Source organism: Pimephales promelas, chromosome 15 (assembly GCF_988280905.1).
Source record: "Pimephales promelas chromosome 15, fPimPro1.hap1.1, whole genome shotgun sequence".
In the NCBI taxonomy this organism is placed as follows: Eukaryota; Metazoa; Chordata; class Actinopteri; order Cypriniformes; family Leuciscidae; genus Pimephales; species Pimephales promelas.
Window position 1 is genome coordinate 18,616,571 of NC_142783.1, and position 15,992 is coordinate 18,632,562.

The 15,992-nt window shown below is 37.3% G+C and overlaps 1 protein-coding gene across 4 annotated transcripts in view; it reads left to right on the forward strand.

Annotated features, from left to right (window-relative positions):
* The window catches only part of rgs7a (regulator of G protein signaling 7a), a 59,554-nt gene extending 44,597 nt beyond the window's left edge, over positions 1-14,957 (forward strand). For 2 of the 4 annotated variants that reach the window (XM_089120278.1, XM_089120279.1), the window contains 13 exons: positions 51-157; positions 510-561; positions 3,271-3,335; positions 4,097-4,173; positions 4,568-4,649; positions 6,371-6,445; positions 6,777-6,875; positions 7,520-7,581; positions 10,639-10,749; positions 10,844-10,969; positions 11,111-11,297; positions 11,393-11,482; positions 14,303-14,957. In XM_089120278.1, coding sequence (XP_088976404.1) covers positions 51-157; positions 510-561; positions 3,271-3,335; positions 4,097-4,173; positions 4,568-4,649; positions 6,371-6,445; positions 6,777-6,875; positions 7,520-7,581; positions 10,639-10,749; positions 10,844-10,969; positions 11,111-11,297; positions 11,393-11,482; positions 14,303-14,353 — 1,184 coding nt within the window. In that variant the 3' untranslated portion in view covers positions 14,354-14,957. The other 2 variants (XM_039670819.2, XM_039670794.2) reach the window with 2 other exon arrangements.
* Positions 14,958-15,992: the final 1,035 nt, after the last annotated feature.

Here is a 15,992-nt window from a genome sequence, read left to right on the forward strand (position 1 = left end):
GGCATAAACGTTTTGGCTACCCCTAATAACACTATTAATTATTTCTCTAGTGGAGGCTCTTCATCTGGGCACACTGATGGCGGCTCACGGCTACTTCTTCCCAATCTCTGACCATGTGCTCACTCTTAAAGACGATGGCACGTTCTACAGATTTCAGGTCAGTTGTTTTGCTAATTTGAGAAACAAAATAGAAACCGAACTTTTGGAAACGCTTTAAAATGTAGCACCCATTCAAAAATACAATGCTTGTTACTGAAGTTAATTACATAGTAGACTAATAACATTGTATTTGCAAGTTCGGATACTGATCGCTCCATCAAATAATTACACATTAAGTTGTTAATCAGTACTTTCTAATGTAAATATACAATAATCACTGTAATCGATGCTAAATATAACTACATTTTCATTACAAACAACTGCAATAGTCTTGGTTTCTTTTGTATATGAACTGTACCGGTTTTCATATTACACTGCATTATGAGTAATTTTGCTCTTTCTTCTGTTAGACTCCATATTTCTGGCCCTCAAATTGCTGGGAGCCCGAGAACACTGACTATGGTGAGTTTTTGTGCGAGATCTGTTATCTGTATCTTACTGACACCAGTGTGTGTGTGTGTGTGCGTTTGTGGTCTTGGCAAACCCAATGTTATGGAGACAAAATATCCCCATAAAGTTGCTAATATCCAAAATCCTTGTTGTTGTTGGGACAGTTTTCTGTTATGAGTGGACAGGGGAATGAAGACTTCCCCGAGGTGGTAGAGCTCCTTTCGGGAAAGTTTGGTCAAGCTCAAGTCGACCTTTTCGCATCATCAGATTCAACCCATTGTCCCATGTGGTTCTCCCTGATGCACCCAGCTTCTCTTGGACTAGATGCTATGGTGCAGGTGTTGCCGAGGCTGCATCTGTATGCTTTCCCTCTGATATCCATGCTTCCGGGGGTTCTGGAAAGGGGTTCGCCGGCATGGGGTCTGTCTGCTACTAGTAGCCCCTTACTGGCCGACCCGATTTGGTTCTCGGACTTAGTGTCCCTTCTAGACGGCTCTCCCATGGAGATTCCGCTCAGCAGGGACCTGCTGTCCCAAGCAGGGGGCACGATATTTCACCCTCATCCGGAGTTGTGGAAACTGTGGACCTGGCCTCTGAGGGGACCCGGCTCATAGAATCCGGTCTCTCGACTGAGGTCGTTGAGACCATTCTCCAATCCAGAGCTTGTGACAGAAGGGTTTGATGAAGATCAAAGTGACGTTGAACATCTCCCATGGTCTGACAGTCACCAGATCTGAATATTATTGAGGTGTTTTGGAGGAGCGAGTCCACCAGCATCATATAGTGACCTGGACACTGTTCTGGAAGAGGAACGGCTCATAATCCCTCTGGTCACTGTGAAGGACTTCTATCTGTCAATTGGTGCTGTATTTGGATGCAAAATGAGGCCCTCACCATTCTAACAAATTATTGTGTTGTAAAACCAGCTGTTTCAGTTTCATTGTCCAACCCCTGTATGGCTGTGCTGGCCCATTCTACGAGGAGAATGGCGGCCTCTATGGCTTTAAAGGGTTAGTTCACCCAAAAATGAAAATTAAGTCATTATTACTCACCCCCATGCTGTACCAACACCGTAAGACCTTCAATCATCTTCGGAACACAAATAAAGATATTTTTGATTGAATCTGAGAGCTGGATCACTCTTCCATAGACTGCATAAGGGACTGGCTCTTGACGGCCCATAAAGTCATTAAAGAAAAGGTTTAAATATTCCATGTGCCTACAGCGGCTCAATTATAAGTTTATCAAGCGACGAGAATACTTTTAGTGCGAAAAAAACATAAATAACGACTTTATTCCACTATTCCATTACTTCCTTATGGGCGCATGCGCGAGAACTGAGACGAGGACGTTCTCATTCGTCTACTTCTTGTTACCGGCTGCTCACCGCTTAGGAGTTTTACCGCCCCCTACCGTATAAGATGATGTGCTGATATAGCTGGAAGCGCAAAACTTTCTGTTTACAAGCAGAGGAAGATGCGCGCTGTACATACGCTTTTTAATTAGCGTATTTTCCGCACTACAAGGTGCACTTAAAAGCCTTTAATCTTCTCAAAAAACGACAGTGTTCCTTATAATCCGGAGCGCCTTATATATGGATCATCATTTTATACGGTAGGTGGCGGTAAAACTCCTAAGCGGTGAGCAGCCGGTAACAAGAAGTAGACGAATGAGAACGTCCTCGTCTCAGTTCTCGCGCATGCGCCCATAAGGAAGTAATGGAATAGTGGAATAAAGTCGTTATTTATGTTTTTTTTTTCGCACAAAAAGTATTCTCGTCGCTTGATAAACTTATAATTGAGCCGCTGTAGGCACATGGAATATTTAAACCTTTTCTTTAATGATTTTATGGGCCGTCAAGAGCCAGTCCCTTAGGAAGCCTATGGAAGAGTGATCCAGCTCTCAGATTCAATCAAAAATATCTTTATTTGTGTCCCGAAGATGAACGAAGGTCTTACGGGGTTGGAACAGCATGGGGGTGAGTAATTAATGACTTAATTTTCATTTTTAGGTGAACTAACCCTTTAATTTCGGGTGTTTTCCTTCAGGATGTTTGTAATGTGGCAGGCTGGTTCTTACTGCATACATTTGTCTGGTTTTATGACCTAGACCTCTCCACTCCTGGGGCTAGGAGTCAATTCTTTTATAACATTATACATTTCTTTACTGTCACTTTTTATCAATTTACCGCATCCTTACCAAATAAAAGTATTCATTTCGTTAAAAAAAAATCTTTTTTGCATAATGTATGTTCCTTGCAAAAAGGTACATTTTTCCACAATTTTTCCACAACTACTTTTGAATTATTGTCAATAGAGAAAGATGCTTTGTGTAGTTACGACATCTATCAGCAGGGAATAATAGAGCTAATAGATCTAGTGGATGTACAATGTTCATGAATATTTTTGAGTTTTAAAGAAAGTTCATGGAATTTTTGTACATTATTATACTTTATGAAGAAATACCTATGAACACAATTGAGATTACCCTGTTTTATAGTTGTGTGCATGGGTGTGCCTTGGGTTCGGTAAATTATGCTTGTTATGAATTCAGCAATTAGAACAAAGCAACACTCAGGAGCGATTAGGTACAAGCTGGTGTGAAATATGTTAAATGTTTACTAAATATTTTAGTACAACTCATTTGAAAGCCCCGAGGGCTGCTGAGGTTTGAGGACGTGCGAGCAGCGTTTCTCACACACTTGTTGGCATCTCTCTGCAGCTGTGTACTTGTGCAAAAGAACAATGCAGAACAAAGCACGTCTGGAACTTGCTGATTATGAAGCTGTAAGTAATCTCCTATTTTTTTTCTCCCTTCTCTCCCTCTCTTAATTGTATCAATGCTTATCTCATGCTTTGTACTTCGGACATTATTAGATAAAAGATATTAAGAAGATAATAAGGTAATGACAATCCTTAAAAAGAAAGTATGTCTAATCCAAGCTGGGTTTTAAATGTCAGGCTTTGTCTGAATAATCCATGTAAGGCAAGCTCTCCAGTAGAACTGTGCAGAGAGAGCCGTCTTCACCAACGTATTTCTCATATTAAACTGAGAACTGTAAACATGTAATCATTGTGCCTCCTCTTGCTTATTCTATTATTAAAGGAGTCCTATTATCCTTTTTTACATTTTCAACATTCTTTAGAGTGTAAGATTCCTTTCTGAGCATGAAAAAGGTCTGCAAATTTACAAAACGCATATTATTCTATCTATCTATCTATCTATCTATCTATCTATCTATCTATCTATCTATCTATCTATCTATCTATCTATCTATCTATCTATCTATCTATCTATCTATCTATCTATCTATCTATCTATCTATCTATCTATCTATCTATCTATCTATCTATCAATATATCTATCTATCTATCTATCTACACATATCAATCTATACATATCCATACATGTATGTATATATATATATATATATATATATATAACATAACATACACTATTTATGTTAAAATAAATGGCTTCAATATCTCTAACAATACTTTTTATTTTACTTTGATAGTTTAAAAATGCTCCTTTTTTTCTCTTCCAGGAGAGTTTAGCGCGACTACAGCGTGCATTCGCCAGGAAATGGGAGTTTATATTTATGCAAGCAGAGGCTCAGGCAAAGTATGTATCTTTCAGATTGATTAGTTCTGGTCTTTCCCATTCTTTATCGGCTGTTTTTGTCCCAGTCAGAAGACAGGAAAGTGACTCTTTACATAGCAAGAATTAAAATATTAATCGCTGAATCTCTTGAAATATCAGTAAAGCTGGTTGTTCGTATGTTGTTTTTAAAGTCTCTTGGACTTGTTTTTGGATATGACAGAACTTGTCTTATAAGTCACTTCTGCTGTTTAAATTGAAATTCAAAGCAATTATGTGAGCCCTATAGTGCCTCTGAGTGCCAGAACAGGCAAGTTTATGACTTTTCAGCTTTGTTGTTCGGTTCATTGCATGTCCGCCTTTTCTTTTGGAAGTTAAATGCTTTAATTGCTTCGGCTTTTGTGTTCTGTCTGTACAGAGTCGATAAGAAAAGAGACAAAATTGAGAGGAAAATACTGGACAGTCAGGAGAGAGCTTTCTGGGACGTGCACAGACCAGTGGTGAGTGAATGTGTGTAAAGGCTGGCAAGTCCATGTAAGAACAATGCAGCTATTCTCTTTTCCTCTTCAGAATTATTCTTTGTTGTTCTGAAGTGTTTGAAGTTGTTCCCTCACAGAGGAATGACACAACAGTGTTAAAACACCTCTGGGCTGATGGAATAACCTCTGAGCTTGCAAAATTGCTGGCTAGCCATAAAACTAAAACACACACTCAAATATCTTCGATTTCCTTAGACAATATTCTACAAAGTAAAAAGTGAAAATGTGCAGTTTTCCCCTTAAGAGATGTTCTTACTTGATCTATACTTTTAAAATTGTTTGCTATATGGTATATATGAGATATCTGTTTGATATCCTATATTATATTTTAGTATGTTTATTAAAATGAAATTGTATTAATTTATTATCTATTTATTTATTTATTTATTTTATTGTACCATTTATGTACATTTTGATTTTAACTGTAATAGTATCTAAATATAATCAGGCTAAAACTAATTTCAAAAACTGTAATGCATATATATATATATATATATATATATATATATATATATATATATAGACGGAGTCTGATTTAATGGGATTTTTTTTACTAATAACAGTTCCACAGTAGTAACTATAATTACTATGCATTTAATTCGATTTTTCATAGTTTCAAATAGTTTTTGAAGAATATTTTATTATGGTATTATTATTATTGTAGCATTCCATGTGTTTTATATGTGTGAATTACCTGGTGTGTATTGCTTTATGCCTTTATGTGTGTATTTGAGCTGTTTGTTTTGAAGGAAGCAGCAATTTCTCCCTCAATTACACTGAGCTGATCCTTCTCATTAGCAATTTCATGCTAACTTGGCTTGATCTTTCAAGCTGACATGCAATAGTGAGATACTACAGATCATGTCCATACATAGCCAGTGTGGGCTCAAATGGGGTTTATTACAGAACTCTTGTGCCTAGAGGCTGTTTTCTCTCTCAACATACATTGGAGGTTTGGACCTAAAGTTCATCCTATATTTGAGTGTAGAAACATTGGGTCCTTTGTGAGCTAAAATAGAGTCCAACGCACAGGAAGCTGTTTGACTGACAGTTCCATGCCTTTTAAAATATCGCTTCAGTTTCCTTAAACGTAAGGTGCACCATAGATATGTATACGTAGATGTAATATTCGACCGCTACATACACTTGTCGGCCATCTTGAAACGGTCAGCGTGTCATCAATCACAGTAAGAATAAATTATACAACAACATTGCACAGCTTCTGGTTGTAGAACCGCCAAGGTTTCAATTCCTGAAGAAATGGAATAAACTTTCACAGGGGAGAATGTGTTGTTTTAAGTTTTTAAATGTATTAACTCAATATTAGGTTTTTACTATGGTACCTTTTAATGTTTTTACTTTAACTATGAAAGCGTTTTAATGTCATGTTAGCTGACGCCTTCGCCTTGTAAAATCATCTACTGAAGTCTATTTTAGATCAAGATATTCATACATGTGTATAACTACGGTTGTAGACGCATAGTCAACTTGATCTTGAATGTTCACAGACCGGCTTTGACCGTTCTAATATGGCAACCGGCTTACGTATAGTCGCTAATGAAGAATATATAGGTGTGATGTGCAAAACGTCAGGTGGTCGAAGCAACATTGTTGCCTGGCAACCATAAATTAAAGGTCATCTAGAGAATTGACAGTTATATTTGACCATGTGTGTGTTTTAGCCTGGGTGTGTGAACACAACAGAAGTGGACATAAAGAAATCATCCAGAATGAAGAACCCTCACAAAACAAGAAAGGTGATGCAATAACACCCTCTTGCAAAGTACTTCAGCTTTTAATCTCCTGAACCACGCGACTAATCACTAAAGCAGTTAGCCCACTCATTATATTAGGGAATATTTGTATTTGACAAATGAACCAACCACTGAGCCAATCAGAATACCAAATCAGACTTAAATAAATCCACCAATCAGACTGCCCTACCAATCAAGAACAGCTCACCTCAATAATCGCGCAGCTGTCCAGATGAAATCCCCAATCACTGATGCAATCAGACAGAAATCTTTTCTAATTACTGATTTCAATTTACGTAAATGTGGTTATAAATTATTCTGATGGTTTCCACAGTCTGTGTATGGCCTTCAGAATGACATTCGCAGCCATAGCCCGACCCACACACCAGCCGCTGAGGCCAAGCAACCAACCGAAGAAGAGCTTCACGAACAGGTAACGCCTGATTGCTTGTGTGTGTTTATAGGCAGAGTATTTAAATTAAACATTTTGAATTCGAATTTTAAAAGTATCCGAGTATTCCACTTGGTTTAAGACAGTCTACTCTTGCTGACTCCCAGCCTAGCCAAGCTGGTGTTTATCTGGCTGGCTATTTGGATTTCATGGCTGTGAATTAAGAATTCGTTCCCATGACAAATTAATTTGTTCACTTTGTGTCATTAGATATTGGCCCTGTTATACTAATTCAGTCCCTTGTTTTAGTTAAATTGTGACCATGATTTAACTAAATTAAAATAAGGAATCAAATTAGTACAATGGAGCCACCGTTTAAGGAAAATGGGGCAATTAATTAACATGTGGCCATGAATTAATAAGCTATGGGAACAAATTTCTAATTCATGGCCACGAGATCCATTTTTTTTTCTTCTGCATGGAATGTGCAGGGCTCTATAAAAAAGTGACCAACACTTTTTCAAACCTTCAGAACTGATCAGCCTAACCAGATTGGCCTGGCCAGGAGACCAGCAGCTGTGTGGAAAACTGCAAATTTTTGTTCATCCATGGCTGTATTTGCCACCTGTTTACACAGACACACACACATGCACTCACCCTGACTATTACCACTTTTGTCTTTCCAGATCAAGTTTCAGCAAGTACAGTTAGACCGGCATCGATTGAAAATGTCCAAAGTTGCAGAGAGGTAAGTCAGAGAGAACGTCTGTGCTGTGATCGATCCACAGGTCTTCATTATTTTACAGTGCTTAAACATTTTCTTATCGATCTCTTTAATAGTCTGTGTAGATATTGCTCATGCTGACAAGCATGTTTCCGTTTCTCGTCCTCAAATGTACTTCCTCTGTGAGATCAATGGCTCTATTAGGATGCCACAACCACTTGAAGCACCAAGATTTTAGTGCAACGTGAAATTAAACTGACTTCGCAACATAAATGATGGTCCAAAATATACAATGTACATCAGTGTTTGAGGAAGTAGCGTGCGTTAAATGCACACTATAATAGCCAACTGGCAAATAATCAATATTAACTGGGAAACCTGGCATCAGGGTTGTATTTGTTTTCACAATCATTGTATGGTTGCATTGTGTATAAAGTCGCTGATACGAATGCAGATTTTCCTGCAAAAACATGACTGCATATAAAAAATTACAGAAAAGCCTCATTATGTGTTTGCGTCTGTCATTCAGACCGATTTGCAAAAACAAGAGGCAAGATTTATGTGATAAACCAATTATAACCATTCATATCCTATCCTATTATGATGGAGGCATTGTCTCATCTCACGTGACCATCCCCTAATAATTTTCAATTACCCCCCACCACATGCTTTAGGGGGTCTGTTAAAAGTCAATGGGCTCAGGGGAGGCAAGCCTCCTGCTGTAACTTTACCTGCGGGTGTTGGACACTGTTGGACAGTGTCATTTTAGAAAAACAGGTGATTCATAGACTTTTTAATGTCACATTTTGTAACATGGATTATTTTCTCATCCAATTTTTTTGAGGAGGTATACCATACCATACCACACCAGGTTGCACCGATAGACGATGATATTGTGTATCGAATATATATATATATATATATAGATATCATCAAAAGCATCAGCTGTCAGCATAGCAAGAGGCATTTCCAATTAATGTATTAACCCTTGTGCATCAATTAAAAAGTTACACAGGTCCATAGAGGACAAAATATATTTGTCCTCTAAAAAAAAAGTGGAGCACAGACTTAAATTTGGTTTCATTTAAAGAAGTCCCTTGGCAGATTATTGTTGAAATTAAAAAATGTTGCAAAGCACCAAAGCTATAGCTCTAATCTAAATTTTAACTTAAGCTAGCTCTAGCTACCCACCAGGACACCTGGCCAACCCTCCACTCATTTTCATCACACCAATTTTTCATCACACATTGATAATTGATAAATTGTAGGGCTGTGGTCCATCAAGAATTTGATGGTTTCCCACCTCCTCAGTCTCCCAGTCGTTTTCCATAATCAAGCCTCAAACAGTAGGAATCTAGCAGGGTACGGGTTGCCACTCCCTCTAATGTCGTCATCACCCAGTTACTGTAAAAAAAAAACATGCTACTTTGAAACCCCAATAGATGTTATTTTAACACATTTTAAGACAGAAATGTTTAAATACATGCATATTGAGCACATTAATTTACACATTAATTGGTTGTGGTGGTTAACCTGCGATTTACACTGTACATTTATGAGAATGTTTTATGAACAATTTTTATATAAAACATATATTTTATCAAACATGTTGAACCCTAAAACTGCTAGAAAATCAAAACCATAAATCTAAACAAGTCATGTCCCAAATGTGAGGTTGAAATCTCAAAAAATGAGCTTTCAGTAAGATTTTGTCTGGGCGCAGAACCATATTTCCCCCTTTAGATGCCAGCAAAATATTAAACACGCACACAATTTTTTAATTGCACACTTACAAACCACACTCTGGCATCCATACCAAAACACCCACAAGGTTATGGCTGGATAATTTATCCCATTGGCTCAATAATATCCATAAGCAGAAAACAGGAATAAAACAAGTATTTGCTTTACAGGCCAAACTTGAGAAAATGGCACCATCTGGTAGACAATTATAAAAGTTAAAATTTTGAAGCCTTGCCAACAGAATGAAAGCCTATTAACAAATACCATTTATAGTTTGATGGCACTTGGATTAAAAATTGCTGTTTTAATGGGTTTCAATGGGGACATTTTGTCCTTTAGGGCCTGAGTGGAACTATTTTGTGTACCTAGTGAAAAATAGATGTTTTTAAAGTAAATAGGGGTGAAATAATAAAATTCTTCACACATGTGGTACATTTTATCCAGTTGGCATTAACACAGGCAAAACTATCAAAAAAACTTAACCTAAAAAGACAAAAATGTCTTTTTTGAATTGAATTCAAAGGGTTGAATTAATATTATGATTATTGGATATAACATTTTATTTGCTCCGCAATAATTTCATAGTGCATGACTGCATAAGTGAGGATAATTAAAGGATGAGGATAATAAAAGATGTTTGATTATCTTGCTCCTCATTTAAAAAACAACATGTTTAACATGAAATACTTCTCTTATACTTTTGGGCTGTAAGTGAAATATTATGAAAATATTAAGACAGTTATATACAGTACCCTCTTCAGCACATTTTGAAGTAGATTCAGCTCTTATTGTCTCTGAGAGAATATGCACTGTTAATGCAGCGTGAGATGTCAAAAGCTTAGACAGTTTTTACTTTGACTCTCTGTAGTGAATTAATGTCTAGGGTTTGAGACTTTTTCACCGCTGGTTTATTTATTTTAAATGGAAATATTTTCAATATTGGTCATGACATTTTTCTTTATCAACAATTGCACGCAAAATAATGGACAATGGTTCACAATTTGCAGGCGTGAATTCCTGTGATAATAAATATCAAATAAATAATTAAATACATGAGCAAATAAAACAAGTAGGCATTACAAACACACACTTGCTTTTAATAATGAATAATACAATCAAAAACAGAACTGAAAACAGAACAGAAACATTCCCCAACACCAATGTTTTTGATTTCTTATTGAATGTTTAAATTGGAAAAGGCGTCACATAACTAGTATGTACTGACACCTGAATATGTCACAATGTTTTGGCATGCTTGTTTTACTAATATATAACGCCCTTTAGTGGCCTCTTTCTTCCTCTCTTTTATCCCTCACTCTGTTTTTGATGGTCTTGTAGTTTGCTGAGTTATACTGAGCAGTATTCCGACTATGACCCGTTCCTGTCCACTTCTGATCCTTCCAATCCCTGGATATCAGATGACACAACGTTCTGGGAAATGGAGGCCAGGTCTGTTTCAAAAATACACACTAAATATTGTTATTGTTTTTACAAATCAGTGTGTATTTTTATGTATAATGTGTTTTTGTGTGTGTTGGAACAGTAAGGAACCTGGTCAGACTAGAGTTAGACGCTGGGCTTTTAGAATCGACGAAGTGTTGAAAGATCCCATTGGGCGAGAGCAGTTTCTCAAGTTCCTGGAGTCTGAATTCAGCTCAGAAAACCTCAGGTAAACCTACACTTCCTTTTCATGCCCCCTGCTGGCAGGTGGAGAGTAACGCAGTCAGATGTTCCACTGGGCAACTACTTTAGCTGAATGCATTGTCTTTTTATTCTGCAAATTAATTCTCTTTTGTTATCCAAAACTCAGATTCTGGTTGGCAGCGCAGGAGTTAAAGAGGAGGCCGATCCGTGAGGTGCCGACACGGGTGCAGGAGATCTGGGAAGAGTTTTTGGCTCCTGGAGCCCCCAGTGCCATCAATGTTGACTCGAAGAGCTACGACAAAACCACACAGAACATCAAAGACCCTGGACGATACGCTTTTGAAGATGCACAGGTGAAGATTATGTGTTTTTAGAAGCTACAGTCGTTTTCCTTTTCAGAAAATTGATGAAAACAAACCATATAAACATGTAAATTTGTGTCTCCCAGGAACACATCTATAAGCTGATGAAGAGTGACTCTTACAGTCGTTTCATTAGATCCAGTGCCTACCAGGAACTTCTGCAGGCTAAGAAAAAGGTAACATGTTTCAAGCGTTTTGACAGGATCAAATAACTCCTCTTGAATTGTCGTAAGACTGCATCTACATGCCCTGTTGGTAAATGTACTACCGTTCAAAAATTTGGGTTGGTACGATTTAAAAAAAAAAAAAATTGAAGTCTCATTTATTTGATAAAAAATACTGTAAAAACTAGTTTGGATGCCAGCCCGAACCCCGTCCACATTTTTTGGTCGGGAAGTTTGGTCTGAACTCGATCCATTGAGGAGTAATTATGATCGGCAATGAAAACCCTGTAGTAGTTGTGGTTTCTCCTTTGGTCGCACCGTCACACTCATGGAGGACCAAGTAAAAGAAGCAACACTCATTATTTTACTACTTCTTCCAGCGTGTGTGCAGCTGAGTTCTGTTGACCATTCGTAGCTCGACATATGTCACTTACTGCGTTGCTCTGATTGGTCTATCCATTCTGTTTTTTTTTTTTTGTTTTGTTTTTTCTGGTTCGGTTAAGACAGGCCTCATAATCAAAGCCCTATGGAGCAGTTTCAGACTCACATTCTGACTAGAATAGAGTATGAAGAAGTCAGTTTAGTAAAAACAGAAATATTCGAAAATGTATTACTATTATGTATTATGATTTAAAATAACTGTTTTCTATTTTAACATATTTTAAAGGGTTTGTTCACCCAAAAATGAAAATTCTGTCAGTATTTACTCACCCTCATGTTGTTCCAACCCCGTAAGACCTTCGTTCATCTTCAGAACACAAATAAAGATATTTTTGATGAAATCTGAGAGCTGGATCACTCCTGCACACTAGTCCATAGGCTTCTTGAGGAATTGAAACTTGCCGGCCTCAAAAGTTATTAAAGACATCGTTAAAATAGTCCAAGTGACTTCAGTGGCTCAATCTTAACTTTATCAAGCGACGATAATACTTTTTGTGCGCAAAAACAAACAAAAATAATAACTTTATTTCAACTATTTACTTCCTTCTCTATGGGCCTCTAGTCAGTTAACTTAGTGTGATAGCGTAGAGCTACACCACACGTAGGCTCACTATTGGCCGACGCTGGTCATGCGTGTGATGCGTGTGACGTACAACAACAGATCATACGCTGTTAAACTAGTAACATGACTCGAGACAGAGAGAGAAGTAAATGAATAGTTGAAATAAAGTCAACTATACAGACATTGTTAAAATAGTCCGAGTGACTACAGTGGCTCAATCTTAAGTTTATCAAGGGTTAATTCTCTTGTCTCCTGAATTTAATATGGCGCCAAAAGCTTTCAACCACCAAGACTTTCACAATTGACTGATGAAATAACACACAGAACCTTTAAATTGTAAAGAAATTACGGATTCACATTTGTTTCATGAGGTGGCCTATTATTTTCGAGCTGATTTTAGTCTGCAAGTTATCTAGTTATTATATTATTTAATAGTTGTTTTTGAGTTAAGTGCTTATTGTAAATAGGTATTCATGACATTTTATTTAGTGAACCGCTACTGATCATCAGTTTGTAACATATTGGCTATACTAGCGAGACACGACAAGAACACTCATAGAAAGAATGTGCTTTTGTTTTTGGTTGGTAATGCATTTTTAGTTTGTGCATTTCTCTTCACGGGATATGAAGAACTTCAGTGTAATTCATTTATCAAGCGCACCATTGAACGGAAAAATGACAGTAGACTATCCTTGAAAAACTGTAGTAGGCTATAATTAATTACTAAGTAATGAGAATGCTAAAATGTTTTAGTGGTATTTGTTGCTTATGTGTATTGCACACACCGACAGAAACACACAAATCGGTGACTATGATTTGTAGATTTATAGGCAACTGCTTGAAAAATAGCTCAACTTAAAAAAAAAAAAAGTCCCCCGCATTCTGTTCTACTCTGTCACTCTCTTCCGGCTGTTTTTGAATCCAAGAACATGCTTCCTGGAATACCAATATGTGTATTTTGGGTTTGGGGTTATGATAGCATGATGTGAATTTAGTTTGTCTCAATTATAGTGATGTTTTATTAATACCAGCTGTAAAAAGGATGTATTATTATTTGGGGGAATATTATATTTATTAGAAACCACAGTTTCAAAAATTAATTACTGGTGCAAAAGCGCGAAAGTGTAAAATCTAATACATTTGAATTGACAAAAATAGACGGATATATTAGCCTGATTCTATTTAACATACACATACATATTCAGACACACCATGCTGTAGTCCCTTTTTTCACTCTTTATCTTGTTGGCTCAAGTCGGGAAGCATACAGGATCGCAGAACCTCATTTGAAAAGTTCACTCGTAATGTGGTAAGTGGTAGTGGCCCCGCCCCCTCAGTGATGGCTTACCTGACCAATCAGACAGCAGCTCTGGTCAGATGAAGCTTGTTTGGTTCTTTATCCCACCCCTCCACCCCCCGAACCCTGTGATGTCATGTTAATTCATGTTTTCCTACAGGGTTAAGCAAGCTCTTCTCTTCTTGTTATTTGTGTCATCTTTAAAAGAAGTGTTTAGCTGTGGTTTGTAACTCTGCATGACTTTGCATTTTGGTCTTCTGTTGTTACAGCTGCCAAAATGTGTACCTGTTCACTTTTTTCTGTCTTGTCCACAGAAAAGTAAGAACTTGTTTTGAAGGAAGGCATTTCTTCCAGGTAACCCTGCTTCTCCTTGACCTGTGTGTGTTGCTCCTATCCCTATAATCTAATTTTACTGAAATGGGTCATTTTCTATTTGCTTAAACATTAAAAAGATTGATATGTTGGCTGTTGTCGTTGCCCAAAACCATGCATATAAAATCATTTGTCTACCCGTTTTTGCCTTGTGTTTTAGGGGAAATCTCTGATATCGAAGAGGCTGCCTGCTGTCGCCCAATCTTGCTGAGCCTCAAACAATCCACCGAGGATGAGGACGCTGTCATCTTCATCTCTGTCGTCTGATTCCAGATACCCTGGACAACGGACCAAATCACGTGCATGTCCAAGAGACTGAATTTTTACATCAGTTTCTACTTGCTACTTGCTAGTTTCAGTCTTTAAGACATTTAGACGTGGACTTCAAATATTTGGGAAATGCAGCAATGTCTTTCAAAAGAGGAAAATGATCTTCTCCTCTACTCTTTTGTCCGTCAGGACTGTCTCCTGTAGACTGATCAAATGATGTCAAAACCGGAAAATGTAAAGTAATAAAAACCACAGTTAAATATAACAGCATAGGCACATTATGTAAAATCGAGAAGCTTTAGACACAGAGATGATCTCTTCCTACTCTCATTTCATCTCTTTTTGCATTGATTTTATTGCACTATAAAGGATTTAGCACACGTTTGCTTATCGCACATGTGAAGTCGCATGGGATATATCTGAAAGCGACTGGTCTTGCAATCTGTCTCGTCTGTTCTTCTTTGTTGGCTCCCTCCTTTATTTTTTTATACCATATGTAAACACTTTTACTTGAAAATGTATTAAAGTCAATTTGTTGTCTGAAAGCCATGCAGTTGTTTTCTGTTTCTCGGTGCCACGTGTATAGCTGTCAATGACAGAGCGCTACGCCGTGGTAGAGTACTCTTGACAAATTTGAGCTGTAGTGCTCCCAAAGGAACGCAGGTTTGAGTCTAGATTGCATCATATGCTCATTCCATTGGCAAAGTCACTTTCCGGTCTAATACAGGGCTAAAAGCAAACAGTATTACTGCAGAATGTCCTGTACAATTTGTACAGTCCTGAATTTCACTACAATATGTCCTGAAATTAGGTGTTACTTGGTGGGTCTTTATTTTTTGTACATGCATACGTACAGTACATACAGTACTAGTTATGAACCATGATAATAATTATTGCCGTGAAACTTAAAATAATAGCCCGTGCTTTTACTTTCCCAAATCGTCGAACTGCAACGGTTTGTATTTGAGACAGGTGTCTACATGAGACCGGCCTTGATAATTTAGTGTTGAGATGTTGTTCATTGAGTCTCTAATCTCTAAAATTCTCCAAATGCTCCACGTGAAACTGCGGTCTTCCAACCTTTTACTATCGTGTCAATTGTGGCAATCTTGGAGAGAGTGCAAGACAGTGCTCGTGTTGTTTGAAGACGTTAGAATGCGCGCACAGCCGGGCCGCTCTCTCTCTCTCTCTCTGCTCACTGATCAAAATAGGCTTTGGCGGGACAAAAATTTGCTTTGGTGGGCTTAAAAAGCATTCAATCTGCCGGTTTTAGAAGATTAACAACCAGAAACTAAAAAATATTAGTAAATATTTTATATTTTAATATATTATATTAAATAATAAATTAATTGTAAAATAACACCATAATAAAATTAAACTGACAGTCTTATACTTTTTTCTTTTTTAGCTTATTGTATTCTGTTCATTTGCAATTTAGTTACATTGATCTGCATTCTGCATATAAATGAAACAGTATTTAAAACTATTTAATGATCATTCTTGTAGTTTGTATGACTTCATATACTATGGCAAGCCGCTTTAACATGTAATCCATAAAACCTAATTGCATGTATTTTCAT